The sequence below is a fragment of the Bombina bombina genome, chromosome 4 (genome assembly GCF_027579735.1).
Source record: "Bombina bombina isolate aBomBom1 chromosome 4, aBomBom1.pri, whole genome shotgun sequence".
Taxonomy (NCBI): Eukaryota; Metazoa; Chordata; class Amphibia; order Anura; family Bombinatoridae; genus Bombina; species Bombina bombina.
The window spans coordinates 550,595,889-550,609,585 of NC_069502.1; the positions used below are offsets into that span (position 1 = coordinate 550,595,889).

At 37.1% G+C, this 13,697-nt stretch overlaps 1 protein-coding gene across 1 annotated transcript in view; it reads left to right on the forward strand.

Annotated features, from left to right (window-relative positions):
- Positions 1–4,513: 4,513 nt before the first annotated feature.
- The window catches only part of MRAP2 (melanocortin 2 receptor accessory protein 2), a 75,410-nt gene continuing 66,226 nt past the window's right edge, over positions 4,514–13,697 (forward strand). The window contains exon 1 of the mRNA XM_053709086.1: positions 4,514–4,640. Within this exon, the coding sequence (XP_053565061.1) occupies positions 4,514–4,640 (127 nt within the window). The remainder of the gene's footprint in view (positions 4,641–13,697) is intronic.

The following is a 13,697-nucleotide window of genomic DNA, read 5'->3' on the forward strand; positions in this document are numbered from 1 at the left end:
GCTCAGAATTTTTTTATCTTAAAATAATATTTTGCTTTTCCTTGTTCACAAGATCAACAGGATAACCTCTTTGTATAAATTTGTTTGACATCTGTTCTAGTCGTGTTGCTTTTAAATCAATGTCAGACACAATGCGATCCACTCTCAATAATTGACTTTTAGGTATAGCTTTAAAGGTGGAAGGTGGATGAAAGCTGCCATATAACAAAGTGTTGTTTTTATCTGTGGGCTTTGAATAAATATCCGCTCTCAATCCATGTTCCCCCTTATAGATACATGTGTCTAAAAATTGAATTGACTGCTCATTCCAAGACAAAGTGAATTTGATGCCATTTACAGATCCATTAAGGTCATCAACAAAAGAAAATAGGGATCCAAAGTCGCCATACCATATGTCAAACACATCGTCAATGAACCACCACCAGGTGGCGCCAAACCTTTTAAACAATATATGTTCATAAACAAATAGTTCTTCAAAATTGTTCATGAAGATGTTGGCATATGTAGGGGCGACATTGGATCCCATGGCAGTACCTTTTTTCTGAAAGAAAAATTCATCCTTGAAGAGGAAATAATTCATATAAAGTATAACTTCCAACAGTTCTAAAAAGAATTGTATCTGCAACAAGCTTGACGTGTACAAACTTGAGAAGTCAAGTGTAAACAAGATTACCTTATTATTCTCCAAATCAAGCTGTTCAAGTTTTCTCAGAAAATCATATGAATCTTGAATATAAGATGTGGATTTAACCACATAAGGTTATTGAGAGTGGATCGCATTGTGTCTGACATTGATTTAACCCCTTAATGACCACAGCACTTTTCCATTTTCTGTCCATTTGGGACCAAGGCTATTTTTGCATTTCTGCGGTGTTTGTGTTTAGCTGTAATTTTCCTCTTACTCATTTACTGTACCCACACATATTATATACCGTTTTTCTCGCCATTAAATGGACTTTCTAAAGATACCATTATTTTCATCATATCATATAATTTACTATAAAAAAATGATAAAATATGAGGAAAAATGGAAAAAAACACACTTTTTCTAACTTTGACCCCCAAAATATGTTACACATCTACAATCACCAAAAAACACCCATTCTAAATAGTTTCTAAATTTTGTCCTGAGTTTAGAAATACCCAATGTTTACATGTTCTTTGCTTTTTTTGCAAGTTATAGGGCAATAAATACAAGTAGCACTTTGCTATTTCCAAACCATTTTTTCCCAAAATTAGCGCTAGTTACATTAGAACACTAATATCTTTCAGGAATCCCTGAATATCCCTTGACATGTATATATTTTATTTTTAGTAGACATCCCAAAGTATTGATCTAGGCCAATTTTGGTATATTTCATACCACCATTTCACCGCCAAATGCGATCAAATACAAAAAATCGTTCACTTTTTCACAAATTTTTTCACAAACTTTCGGTTTCTCACTGAAATTATTTACAAACAACTTGTGCAATTATGGCATAAATGGTTGTAAATTCTTCTCTGGGATCGCCTTTGTTCAGAAATAGCAGACATATATGGCTTTGGCGTTGCTTTTTGGTAATTAGAAGGCCGCTAAATGCCACTGCGCACCACAAGTGTATTATGCCCAGCAGTTAAGGGGTTAATTAGGGAGCTTTTAGGGAGCTTGTAGGGTTAATTTTAGCTTTAGTGTAGTGTAGTAGACAACCCCAAGTATTGATCTAGGCACATTTTGGTATATTTCATGGCACCATTTAACCGCCAAATGCGATCAAATTAAAAAAAAACGTAAAATTTTTCACAATTTTAGGTTTCTCACTGAAATCATTTACAAACAGCTTGTGCAATTATGGCACAAATGGTTGTAAATGCTTGTCTGGGATCCCCTTTGTTCAGAAATAGCAGACATATATGACTTTGGCGTTGCTTTCTGGTAATTAGAAGGCCGCTAAATCCTGCTGCGCCTCACACGTGTATTATGGCTAGCAGTGAAGGGGTTAATTAGGGAGTTTGTAGGGAGCTTGCAGGGTTAATTTTAGCTTTAGTGTAGAGATCAGCCTCCCATCTGACACATCCCACCCCCTGATCCCTCCCAAACAGCTCCCTTCCCTCCCCCACCCCACAATTGTCCCCGCCATCTTAAGTACTGGCAGAAAGTCTGCCAGTACTAAAATAAAAGGTTTTTTTTTTAAAAATTTTTTTTTAGCATATTTACATATGCTACTGTGTAGGATCCCCCCCTTAGCCCCCAACCTCCCTGATCCCCCCCAAAACCCCTCTCTAACCCTCCCCTCTGCCTTATTGGGGGCCATCTTGGTTACTGGCAGCTGTCTGCCAGTACCCAGTTTGCAATAAAAAGTGCTTTTTTGTTTGTTTGTTTTTTCTGTAGTGTAGCTTCCCCCCCACCCCCACACAGACAAACCCCCACCACCTTGCTGATCGTTTTTTTATTTTTTACATTTTTTCCACCTTTTTTTTTTCAACATTTTCTGTAGTGTAGCGGTTCCCACCCGCTCCCTCCCCGTGCACGCGCCCGCCCCCACCCTCCCATGCACGCGCGCGCCCGTGCGTGCCCCCAGCCACTCCCGCCCACGATCCCGCCCCCTTCACATAACCAGGGCCATCGATGGCCGCCACCCGCCTCCCGGTCCGGCTCCCACCCACCAACAATGTAAGCCACCGATCTCCGGTGCAGAGAGGGCCACAGAGTGGCTCTCTCTGCACCGGATGGCTTAAAAAGGTTATTGCAGGATGCCTCCATATTGAGGCATCACTGCAATAACCGGAAAGCATCTGGAAGCGAGCAGGATAGCTTCCAGCTGCTTTCCACACTGAGGACGTGCAGGGTACGTTCTCAGGCGTTAACTGCCTTTTTTCTGAGGACGTACCCTGCACGTCCTCAGTCGTTAAGGGGTTAAAAGCAACACGACTAGAACAGATGTCAAACAAATTTATACAAAGAGGTTATCCTGTTGATCTTGTGAACAAGGAAAAGCAAAATATTATTTTAAGATAAAAAAATTCTGAGCTGACTGGAATAAAGAGAAATAAGAAGATAACAGACAGGTTAATTTTTGTATCACAGTATAGCACTAGGAGTAGCCAGGTAAATTAAATTATACGCAAGTATTGGCACATTCTGCAGAAGTGCCATCCTGAAATTAATGCATTTTCTGAACCACCAATGCCAGCTTATAAAAGTAGTCCTAATATAAAAGATCAGTTAGTTAGAGCGGATGTTGGCAGCCACAAATATATTCAAAAAACCATTACTGGTAAGCGACGCACAGGATGCTATCCTTGCCTCTCATGTGTGAATTGCAATTCAATGATTAAGGGTGAAAAGATTTTTCACCCTTATTCAGGTAAAAAATACTTGATTAAGGAATATTTGACTTGCAGATCAGAGTTTATTATCTATGCCATTAAATGCCCATGTTCATTGTTATATATTGGACAATCGACTAGAGAGGCACGTGAGAGGATCTCTGAGCACAAGTCAAATATCAGATGTGGTAAGGATGCTCATGTGTCTTCGCATTTTTTACAAGTTGGCCATAATATCTGCCAACTCCGCTTTCAAATATTGGAAAAAGTACATATGCCCAGGAGAGGCGGTGATAGAGAGGCTTTGTTAAACAGAAGGGAGGCCTTTTGGATTAATGAACTCAATACCATAATATAAATATTTTTAATATTGAATTATATGATCTATATATTCACATTGCACTTTAATTTAGAATTTGACACTCATTTTATTTTATTTTATTTTATAGGATCACTTGGCACTTTACCTAAGGAGGTGATTATTGAATTTTGCAATATATTAAGTAACATATTTTTGTATTACAATTTTTGTAACATTGTATTTTTTGTAACATTGAAGTTTTATGAAATGATTCTCTGTATTTCATATGCAATATTCATCTTTCACCAGCAGAGGGCGATATTTGTGCATTTATCACAATTGTTTGGCGCCAAATAAGGCTATTTAAACACTGTTTTATTCACTTAATGTCATGCTTGAAAAAGGGCGTATTGTTAGCCCGAAACGTTGCTGTGTTTGACCTTGTATGAAAAATAAAAAAGTCACTTTGCTCACTACAGCTGGAGATTATCCTTTCATTTGATTTACTTGGGCTTGGTAAGCCCCCTCCGTGCTCTTGTGAGTAGTGGGTGCTGTATCCATTTCTGCTTGTTCTTTACACATAGGCAAGCTTGGGCATGAATACATATATCTGTGCAAAATGTAAAAGTATGGCTTCTGAATTGAGCTGGCAGCTGGGTTTTTCACTTGTTTGTCATTTCTTGTACATGGGGGATGGTGTAAGAGTGCTGAATATGGTGTAATGTGCTACAGTGATTGGAGTTATAATGATAGGTCTCGGCAGTGTCAAGCTGTATTAGTTGGGTGCAGCAGGTATTCTAATGAATACGTATACACATTTAAAAACCTAGAATATAACAACATATTATTTAATCACAATATATATATAATCTGTATTTTTCCTTCTTTATATGTTTTTAGGCTATGTCTGAACGAAGCGGAACAACAAACAGAACATCACATAAACCGTTATCCAATTCAGACTACACATGGGAATATGAATATTATGAATATGCTCCAGTTTCTTTTGAGGGATTAAAGGCTCACAAATGTAAGTATATGCATACATTGTATTAACGGAGACTTCCATTAAATTGGAAATCAATAAGAACATATTTCAAATTTGTAATAGAACCATTTTCTACTGTATGTGAGTGAGCCGCTGTTCTGTCGAGATTTGCTTCTACGTCGAAATCTGCTACCACGATTTGTCATGCGCACAATTACATCACTGCATTCCACATGATTCAAAAAATGTATGAATGTGATGATGTAATGGAAGCATGCGCAGATCGTTTGGTAGGAAATTTTAACGGAGAGGAAAATTACTTCTTGCATTCCTCATGAAAGCTGTCACGTACATGCGCGCAGTAATATTATGTAGTAGCAAATTTTAACTGAGAACTTATTTTAAAATATTAAAGTTAAAGGGACATAATACTCATATGCTAAATCACTTGAAACTGATGCAGTATAACTGTAAAAAGCTGACAGGAAAATATCACCTGAGCATCTCTATGTAAAAAATGAAGATATTTTACCTCACAATCTCCTCAGCTCACCAGAGTAAGTTCTGTGTAAAAAGTTATGCTCAGCTGCAGCCCAGCCGCAGGTAAAAAAAAATAAAAAATGAAGAAATGAACAGCAGCCAATCAGCATCAACAGTGCTGAGGTGATGAACTCTTTTACTGAGATCTTATGAGATTTCACTTAACTCTCATGAGATTTCATTGTAAACTTCCTTACACTGAATAGGGAAATAAGATGAGTGTGCACGAAAGCTCGCTCCTTCCGCTGTCCCGGGACAGACATACTGATTTGCTGCTTAGAAGTCCTCTACAATGGGATGTGGCTACTGAGAAACTTTTGAGGTAAAATATTTTTCTTTTTTACATAGAGATGTTCAGGTGATATTTTCTAGTCAGCTTTTTAAAGCTATACTGCATCACTTTCAAGTGTTTAAACATTTGGGTATTATGGCCCTTTAATACATTTTTAAAAGAGTACCTTGCTACTTTGTTTTAACATATAACAAGTTTTAATATACTGTATGTAAACAAACATTTTAAAAAAAACCATATTAACTTTAATGTGTTTTTAACATATAACAAGTTTTAATATCCGTAAACAAACATTTTTTTTAAGAAACCTATTAACTTAAATGTGTTAAAATAAGTTCTTAGTCAAAATTTGCTACTGAATGATAAGCGCATGGTTATATTTACGTAACCACATTCCACATATTCTTTTGAAACTTATGTTATATGCAATTACTTAATTGTACTTGTGAGTAAATTGTGGTAGCAAATTTCGGCAGAGAAGCAAATCTCGAAAGAACACCGGATTCACACAAGCAGGCAATACTCACTCATACTCTTGGTGTGCAAGCAGATTCTCAGTACAGACATTTATATACGTGTGCATGTGCTTGAGAAAAGGTATCACAGAGCACTATAACTTTTATTCCAGAAGTTAGTTTCTAGTCAGATTCGAAATGCAACACTTCTTATTCTAAATTAATTCACATGACGGACCAATTCTATTTTTCAAAGCATCTAAATTCAGTACACAGGTGGTTTGAAAAATTGCAAGTCAGAATAAATATATATACAGTACAGTATACATAATTATTTTTTTTTCCCTTCAAATAACATGGTTAAAAAAGTCACTACCCAGTTGTAAGAAATAAAAGATAGATTTTAAATATAATATTTTAATGAATATAAATGTCATTTAAAAAATTAAATCATTAAACTTTTTATGCTTTTACCTGAAAGATCAGCGCTAACCTTTCCTGAACACCAACGCAACTTAATACTGTGTTGTTTGTCTACTATTAACTGCTTTTTTACTATATTGAACGCAATAAATGTACTTCATTGAGCATTTACGGATTTGTAAAAACAAATACGATTATTTTTGCTTTTGGAATATGAAACTCAAAATATTTATTTCATGATAGAACATATATTTTTTATAATTTTAAGAAAGTTTTAAATTTACTTTGTTGTCTCTTTAAATACTTTCCTACATGTTTGCAAGGAAATGGATGTTTGTCCACAATTTTACTTTAATTCTGCAAAATATTATTCTTTAACTCCTTAATACTGTTTGTTCCATTATCCAATACTATTTGTTCCATTACTTATTAAATAAATACATAAAAAAATGTATATTAAACAGGAGAGCTACATTGCCACCTAGTGGACAATCTTATAACACCTTCTAAAAACATTCATCAAAGCATTATAAAACATAATTACAAATGTAGTTTTCAGAACTATAATCAACCAGAATATAAAAAGTGTTGCAATTACAGTTCTAATAATTATTAGCTAATATTTGATATTATAGCTCCTGCTCCACAACTTTTAAGATATCTCTTCCAGATAAATTTTCTCGCAGGGGCATATGATTAAACTGATTTTTTTGAATCACTATTTAGATGTCACCTAATATTAGATGTCTTACCATATGTGGAATGCATGCATCTGATCCTTAAAGGGACAGACATCTGTCATACAATGGAATCACAAATCAGCCATGTCAAAATATTTTTTTAAACAAATTAACATTTTTGTTTGCTGCATTAGTTTTTTTAATTTCCAAACTCCACACAGAATTTTCTTTATTTGGAGGAGCCAATACAGATTTGAGTCTGCAGAGTACAAGGCTAGTCACAATCATTATATTTGTATAAAGCACATTGTTTTGCAGTGGTTATATGTTAGATGCCAATTAGAGAAATATATGTAGCAGGGTCAGCATTGGGTATTATGTAGTGAGCTTTTCCAGGGGTGAGAATTAAAAAAGCCACAATTTTAAGATCTAAATTGCATGAAAGGGGGAAAAATATATTAAGTATATTACAAAGTTGTTTTACTATGCATATCTAAACATTTAGGGACAGATTACGAGTGTCTACATATGTATATACTGTATTTATATATATATGTCTATAAGTGCGTACATATGTATTTATGTACTTATATGTGTGTATATGTATTTACAGACATATACACATACGGAATAGAATGCCGGAACGGCCTTAAAAGAAGGACATTGTTTATTATTTAAAATAAAATATGTATTATGAATTCTAAAATTAAGACATTTATTGAGTTTGTTATTGAACTCAGGTATAAAAAAAAGATATATACCATTTAGACTAAACATTTCATACTTTTTCTATAGCAGTGTATGTAGATTAAAATCGCTGCAATTAAAATTCATATTCTTTCCTACACTGTATCCAAAATACAAGATCTAATGAATAACATTTGCATTTCATTTTCTCTGTAAATGTATTTCTTTATTCTCTCCTTCGTCTCCAGAAATAGTGAATACCACTGATTAAGCTAAATAGACTATAATGAGTTCTTACATAGATCTTGTAGTGCAGGGCTGATATTGAGGTTAACCTATTTAAGGTACAGTGAGGGAAAAAATATTTGATCCCCTGCTGATTTGGTACATTTGCCCACTTACAAAGAAATGATCAGTCTATAATTTGAATAGTAGGTTTATTTGAACAATGAGAGACCGAATAACAACAACAAATTCAGAAAAACGCATTTCAAAAAAGTTATAATTGATTTCCATTTTAATGAGTGAAATAAGTATTTGATCCCCTATCAATCAGCAAGACTTCTGGCTCCCAGGTGTCTTTTATACAGGTAACAAGCTGAGATTAGGAGCACTCTCTTAAAGGGAGTGCTCCTAATCTCAGTTTGTTTCCTGTATAAAAGACACCTGTCCACAGAAGCAATCAATCAATCAGATTGCAAACTCTCCACCATGGCCAAGACCAAAGAGCTGTCCAAGGATGTCAGGGACAAGATTGTAGACCTACACAAGGCTGGAATGGGCTACAGGACCATTGCCAAGCAGCTTGGTGAGAAGGTGACAACAGTTGGTGCAATTATTCACAAATGGAAGAAACACAAAATAACTGTCAATCTCACTCGGTCTGGGGCTCCATGCAAGATCTCACCTTGTAAAGTTTCAATGATCATGAGAACGGTGAGAAATCAGCCCAGAACTACATGGGAGGATCTTGTCAATGATCTCAAGGCAGCTGGGACCACAGTCACCAAAAAAACAATTGGTAACACAGTACGCTGTGAAGGACTGAAATCCTGCAGCGCCCGCAATGTCCCCCTACTCAAGAAAGCACATGTACAGGCCGTCTGAAGTATGCCAATGGACATCTGAATAATTCAGAGGGGAACTGGGTGAATGCATTGTGGTCAGATGAGACCAAAATCGAGCTCTTTGGCATCAACTCAACTTGCCGTGTTTGGAGGAGGAATGCTGCCTATGATCATAAGAACACCATCCCCACCGTCAAACATGGAGGTGGAAACATTATGCTTTGACTGTGTTTTTCTGCTAAGAGGACAGGACAACTTCACTGCATCAAAGGGACGATGGACGGGGCCTATGTACCGTCAAATCTTGGGTGAGAGCCAGGGCATTGAAAATGGGTCGTAGATGGGTATTTCAGTATGACAATGACCCAAAACACACAGCCAAGGCAACAAAGAAGTGGCTCAAGAAGAAGCATATTAAGGTCCTGCAGTGGCCTTGCCAGTCTCCAGACCTTAATCCCATAGGAAATCTGTGGAGGGAGCTGAAGGTTCGAGTTGCCAAACGTCAGTCTCGAAACCTTAATGACTTGGAGAGGATCTGCAAAGATGTGTGCAAACTTGGTGGCCAACTACAAGAAATGTCTGACCTCTGTGATTGCCAACAAGGGTTTTACCACTAAGTACTAAGTCATGTTTTGCAAAGGGGTCAAATACTTATTTCACTCATTAAAATGCAAATCAATTTATGACTTTTTTGAAATGCGTTTTTCTGGATTTTTTGTTGTTGTTCTGTCTCTCACTGTTTAAATAAAACTACCATTAAAATTATAGACTGATCATTTCATTGTCAGTGAGGAAACATATAAAATCAGTAGGGGATCAAATATTTTTTTCCCTCACTGTATAGTCAACACTTCTGTTCTCAAGCTATAAATTAACATATCAGCCATGATAAATCTGCAGGATGCTCCTTCCAGATCTGAGAATTGAAAATGTCACAATTTTTACAGCAAAAGTTTGTGAAAAGGGGGCCAAAAAAATATTAAGGAAAAATATTGTAAAGTTTTTTACTATTCGTAACTATATTAAAATGTCAAGGTGTTTACTGTCCCTTTAAAAGGAGCAGTTTGATACTAAAATTACATTATTAGTAAATGCCATTTTTGCATTACTGATCCTAGATATGTGTTAAGACCCTGAAAAAAGTGTTAAATACATAAGTAAAAAAATACTGAGGAGCAGCAAACATTGCAGTAAACTGTCAGTCATTGCCGAGACTGTGTGACTGATTGGCGACTGATTGGCCAACTGGATTTTTCCTACTCACCTGCAGATCCTGAGAGAGTTAGAGAGTGTAATTTCTGTATAAGAATGCCCTTTTATTTTTGGGGCGAGATTACATATATGGCGCAGGCTTCAGCGCAAGTTCTGCAAACCGCGCAGCCCGTAATTTCACCTCGCACATCGGGGTATTACATATACGGCGCCGGCAGTTCATAAAGTGCCATAAGTCGGATAAACTAGCGATGTCCAGAAATAAGCGTAAATACAAATTTCTGGAGTCGCCAGTGATATACGCACTTTAGAAACTTCCGGCGCCTAAGAAAATAAAAAAAAAAATCGAATCTCCCATAAAAGTCTAACATGCCTCCCAAAAAAAGCCCAACACGTAAAACTCCTATATCTGCAATCTCCCCTCTCACAACTAATAAAAAATGTGTTAACTACTTAACTGACAACCCCCACCAAAGCAATATGCCTAATTAAACTATTAACTCCTATATCCACCATCAAATCCACACCGCAAGTAATAACTAAATTATTAACCCCTAAACCGCCAAAGCCCAAAACACAATAAACCTATCAAAGTATTAACCCCATAAACCGACAAAGCCCACAATGCAATAAACCTATTAAAGTATTAACCCCTAAACCGCCAAAGCCCACAATCCAATAAAGCTAACCCCTAACCTAACACCCTCTAACCTAACACACCCTAACCTAACACCCCCTAAATGAACCCAAATGACCTAAATTACAAAATACTAAAGTTACTGTTAAAATAAAAAAACCTAAAACTACTTTAAAAATAAAAATAAACTAAGTATAAATTAAAGGGACAGTCTAATCAAAATTAAAATTCTGGTGTAGACTGTCCCTTTAAGCTACAATTACAGAAAAATAAAAAAAAATCTAAGATTACATAAAATAAAAAACAAAATTACCAAATTTTTAAAAATTATACCTAATCCCTATCGGCTAGATTTAGAGTTGGGCGGTAGCCGTCAAAACCAGCGTTAGAGGCTCCTAACGCTGGTTTTGGCCACCCGCTGGTATTTGGAGTCAGTCAGGAAAGGGTCTAACGCTCACTTTCCAGCCGCGACTTTTCAATACCGCAGATCCCCCTACGCCATTTGCGTATCCTATCTTTTCAATGGGATCTTTCTAACGCCAGTATTTAGAGTCTTGGCTGAAGTGAGCGTTAGAAATCTAACGACAAGACTCCAGCCGCAGAAAAAAGTCAGTAGTTAAGAGCTTTCTGGGCTAATGCCGGTTTATAAAGCTCTTAACTACTGTGCTCTAAAGTACACTAACACCCATAAACTACCTATGAACCTCTAAACCGAGGTCCCCCCACATCGCCGCCACTCTATTAAAATTTTTTAACCCCTAATCTGCCGACCGCACACCGCTACAACCTACGTTATCCCTATGTACCCCTAATCTGCTGCCCCTAACATCGCCGACATCTACATAATATTTATTACCCCCTAATCTGCCCCCCCCCACGTCGCCGCTACCTACCTACACTTATTAACCCCTAATCTGCCGACCGGACCGCACCGCTACTATAATAAATGTATTAACCCCTAATCCGCATCACTCCCACCTCGATAACCCTATAATAAATAGTATTAACCCCTAATCTGCTCTCCCTAATATCGCCGACACCTAACTTCAAGTATTAACCCCTAATCTGCCAACCGGAGCTCACCGCTACTCTAATACATTTTTTAACCCCTAAAGCTAATTCTAACCCTAACCCTAACACCCCCCTAAGTTAAATATAATTTTTATCTAACTAAATAAATTAACTCTTATTAAATAAATTATTCCTATTTAAAGCTAAATACTTACCTGTAAAATAAACCCTAATATAGCTACAATATAAATTATACTTATATTGTAGCTATTTTAGGATTAATATTTATTTTACAGGCAACTTTGTAATTATTTTAACCAGGTACAATAGCTATTAAATAGTTAATAACTATTTAATAGCTATCTATTTAAAATAATTACAAAATTACCTGTAAAATAAATCCTAACCTAAGTAACAATTAAACCTAACACTACACTATCAATAAATTAATGAAATAAAATACCTACAATGATCTACAATTAAACCTAACACTACACTATCAATAAATTAATTAAATACAATACCTACAAATACATACAATAAGTACAAAAAATAAAAAATAACTAAGTTACAAAAAAATAAAAAAATATTTACAAACATTAGAAAAATATTACAACAATTTTAAACTAATTACACCTACTCTAAGCCCCCTAATAAAATAACAAAGACCCCCAAAATAAAAAAATGCCCTACCCTATTCTAAAATTAAAATAGAAAAGCTCTTTTACCTTACCAGCCCTGAAAAGGGCCCTTTGCGGGGCATGCCCAAAAGAATTCAGCTCTTTTGCCTGTAAAAAAAAAAACATACAATACCCCCCCCAACATTACAACCCACCACCCACATACCCCTAATCTAACCCAAACCCCCCTTAAATAAACCTAACACTAAGCCCCTGAAGATCTCCCTACCTTGTCTTCACCACACCGGGTCCCGATCTGTCCAGAAGAGCCTCCGAAATCTTCATCCAAGCCCAAGCGGGGGCTGAAGAGTGACGTCCACCCTCCGGCTGAAGTCTGGATCCAAGCGGCTGAAGAAATCCATCATCGGGCTGAACTCTTGATCCAAGCGGGCGCTGAAGAAGTCCATCATCGGGATGAAGTCTTCTATCAAGCGGCATCTTCAATCTTCTTTCTTCCGGAGCCATCTTCTTCCAGCCGACGCGGATCCATCCTCTTCTACCGACACCTACTAGCCGAATGACGGTTCCTTTAAATGACGTCATCCAAGATGCCGTCCGTCGAATTCCGATTGGCTGATAGGATTCTATCAGCCAATCGGAATTAAGGTAGGAAAATTCTTATTGGCTGATGGAATCAGCCAATCAGATTCAAGTTCAATCCGATTGGCTGATCCAATCAGCCAATCAGATTGAGCTTGCATTCTATTGGCTGATCGGAACAGCCAATAGAATGCAAGCTCAATGTGATTGGCTGATCCAATCAGCCAATCGGATTGAACTTGAATCTGATTGGCTGATTCCATCAGCCAATCAGAATTTTCCTATCTTAATTCCGATTGGCTGATAGAATCCTATCAGCCAATCGGAATTCGACGGACGCCATCTTGGATGACGTCATTTAAAGGAACCGTCATTCGGCGAGTAGGCGTCGGTAGAAGAGGATGGATCCCTACTCTAAGAATAAACAACCAGTAGCCCTTTAAAGGGCTTTTTACAGGGCATTGCCCCAAGATAATCAGCTCTTTTACAACAAAATACAGAAAGTGCCCCGTAACAGTAAAACCCCCCCATCCACCTAACCCCCCAAAATAAATGAACCTAACACTAAAAAACCTAAACTACCCATTGTCCTGAAAAGGGCATTTGTTAGGCATTGTCCTTAAAAGGGCATTTAGCTCTTTTACTGCCCACCCTAATCTAAATAAAACAAACTCCCCCCCAAAAAACCTTAAAAAAACCCTAATTCTAACCCCCAGGTTGGTACTCACCGTTCCTGAAGTCCAGCGGAGAAGGTCCTGTTCCAAGCGGCAAAGTCTTCTTCCAAGCAGCAACCTCTTCTTTCTTCTTCCAGGAACATCCAACGCGGAGCGGAGCTGAAGACCGATGACCATGGAGCTGAAGACCGGCGACCCTGG